This window comes from Myotis davidii, unplaced genomic scaffold (genome assembly GCF_000327345.1).
Source record: "Myotis davidii unplaced genomic scaffold, ASM32734v1 scaffold954, whole genome shotgun sequence".
Taxonomy (NCBI): domain Eukaryota; kingdom Metazoa; phylum Chordata; class Mammalia; order Chiroptera; family Vespertilionidae; genus Myotis; species Myotis davidii.
In genome coordinates this window covers 84810-86807 of record NW_006285487.1, presented here as the reverse complement: position 1 = coordinate 86807, position 1998 = coordinate 84810, and the positions used below count along the sequence as shown (strand labels likewise).

At 60.3% G+C, this 1998-nt stretch overlaps 1 protein-coding gene and 1 non-coding gene across 2 annotated transcripts in view; both read right to left on the bottom strand.

Annotated features, from left to right (window-relative positions):
• The window catches only part of RHCG (Rh family C glycoprotein), a 17673-nt gene that overhangs the window by 13563 nt on the left and 2112 nt on the right, over window positions 1–1998 (bottom strand). The window contains exons 2-3 of the mRNA XM_006756282.2: window positions 1510–1685; window positions 611–758 (exon numbers count right to left, since the gene is read on the bottom strand). Coding sequence (XP_006756345.1) covers window positions 611–758; window positions 1510–1685 — 324 coding nt within the window. The remainder of the gene's footprint in view (window positions 1–610; window positions 759–1509; window positions 1686–1998) is intronic.
• TRNAR-GCG lies at window positions 246–318 on the bottom strand. The gene has a single exon. It is a non-coding gene; the product is annotated as a tRNA-Arg (tRNA).

The window sequence follows — 1998 nt, the reverse complement described above, 5'->3', positions numbered from 1 at the left end:
AGTAGAAAGGCAACATTGATAACTATTAACAACTACTGAAAAAGGAACCAAGCTATACACCCCCCAATTTGTTGTTGTTAATCCTCACATGAATATATTTTTCTATTGATTTTTAAGGAGAGTGGAAGAGAGGATGGAGAGAGACAGAGAGAAAGATCGATGTGAGAGAAACACATCGATTGGTTGCCTCCTGTCTGAGCTCTGAGGAGGGCCTGGGCGGGGGAGGAGCCTGCAACACAGGTACATGCCCTTGACGGGAATCGAACCCAGGACCCTTGGGTTCGCAGGCCGACGCTCTATCCACTGAGCCACACTGGCTAGGTTTTAAGAGACCAGAGTGGGTGGCGGACATGTGTGTTCTCTGGAATGAATGGGCACAGGGAGGAGATGGAGCACCCCGCCCTGGCCCCAGGATGGGAACCAGTGTTGGCCCCGGGGCAGCCTGGGGAAAACACAGGGTGGCTGCCCAAAGCATCAGGGATTCTGGAAGGGTCCGTGAGCACCCTCCCTCCCCCCACGGGGAACCGGCAGCGACCGCCGCGTGATCAGTGTGGTGCCCGCGGCGGCCCTCAGGCATCACGCGGGCCCTCAATCCCTGTGGCAGCCTCACCGATCATGGCAAAGAGGTCCGAGTGGTACACAGCGCTCTGTCTGGCCTTGCTCTGGTACAGGTTGGGCCGGTAGAGGACCCAGGTCACTGTGAGCCCAAAGTAGGCGCCGAATGTGTGGATGGTCATGGAGCCCCCTGCGTCCTTCACCTTGAGAACAAGGGGCCAGTCACGCTCTGATGTCCTCTCCCCTCTTTCCCCCCCAGCACGCCCTCGCCAAGCCACGCACAGACAATGCCCAGCTGTCTCTGACTTCAGGAGCCCCTGGGGAAAACACAGGGTGGCTGCCCAAAGCATCGGGGATTCTGGAAGGGTCTGTGAGCACCTTCCCTCCCGCCACGGGGAACCGGCAGCGACCGCCATGTGGAGATCAGTGTGACCGCGGCGGCCCTCAGGCATCACGCGGGCCCTCAATCCCCGTGACAGCCTCACCGATCATGGCAAAGAGGTCCGAGTGGTACACAGCGCTCTGTCTGGCCTTGCTCTGGTACAGGTTGGGCCGGTAGAGGACCCAGGTCACTGTGAGAGCCCCCTGCGTCCTTCACCTTGGGAACAAGGGGCCAGTCACGCTCTGATGTCCTCTCCCCTCTTTCCCCCCCCGCACGCCCTCGCCAAGCCACGCACAGACAATGCCCAGCTGTCTCTGACTTCAGGAGCCCGGGGCTCCCACAGACCAATGCACTGGGGAGGGGAGAAGGTGGGGGTCCCTGAGCCCAGGCTGTACGCATGCCCAATAAGTGTCACTGCTCCCACTTTAGAAACTGAGTTCAGAGGGTTAAGAGACGTGCCAAGGTCGAACAGAATCCAGCTGGCATGTCTCCCCAGCCCTCTCTCTCACTACCCCTCTGCGGTCTCCCCAAGTGTCCCCTCCACCTTCACCCCCACTCCGACCCCTGCTCACATTGAGCAGGCTGAGGAGAATGAACTCATTCACTGAGAACAGGGTCACTTGGAAGAGAGTCATGATGAGCAGCTGGACAGGGCTGACTTTGCCCAGAATTGCCCCGAAGGCCACGCAGACAGAGCCCACGCAGAAGTCGGCGTTGATGAGGCTGTGGGGAGACAGGTCCGGAGGGGCTCAGGGGCTGCGGTGTCTCAGGGCCTGTGTAAGGAGGAAGGACCCAGTCCCCGCCCCTGGAAGGGAGCCACTGAGGTGTCCCTGCAGCCCCCACACTTGGGGGGAGGGGGAGGGAGACGCCCTTAGAACACCCAGCCATCCTGGAGACTCGCTGATCAGGAAGCAGAGTGTGTGTGTGTGTGTGTGTGTGTGTGTGCACGTGTGGTGTCTGTCATAGGCTCCAGGTTCGGGGTACCCAGGTTGGATGATGAGTGGGCTCAAAGCCCCATAACTCCGAGGCCCCGCCCCCGGGCCCACCCTCACCCTCACCCT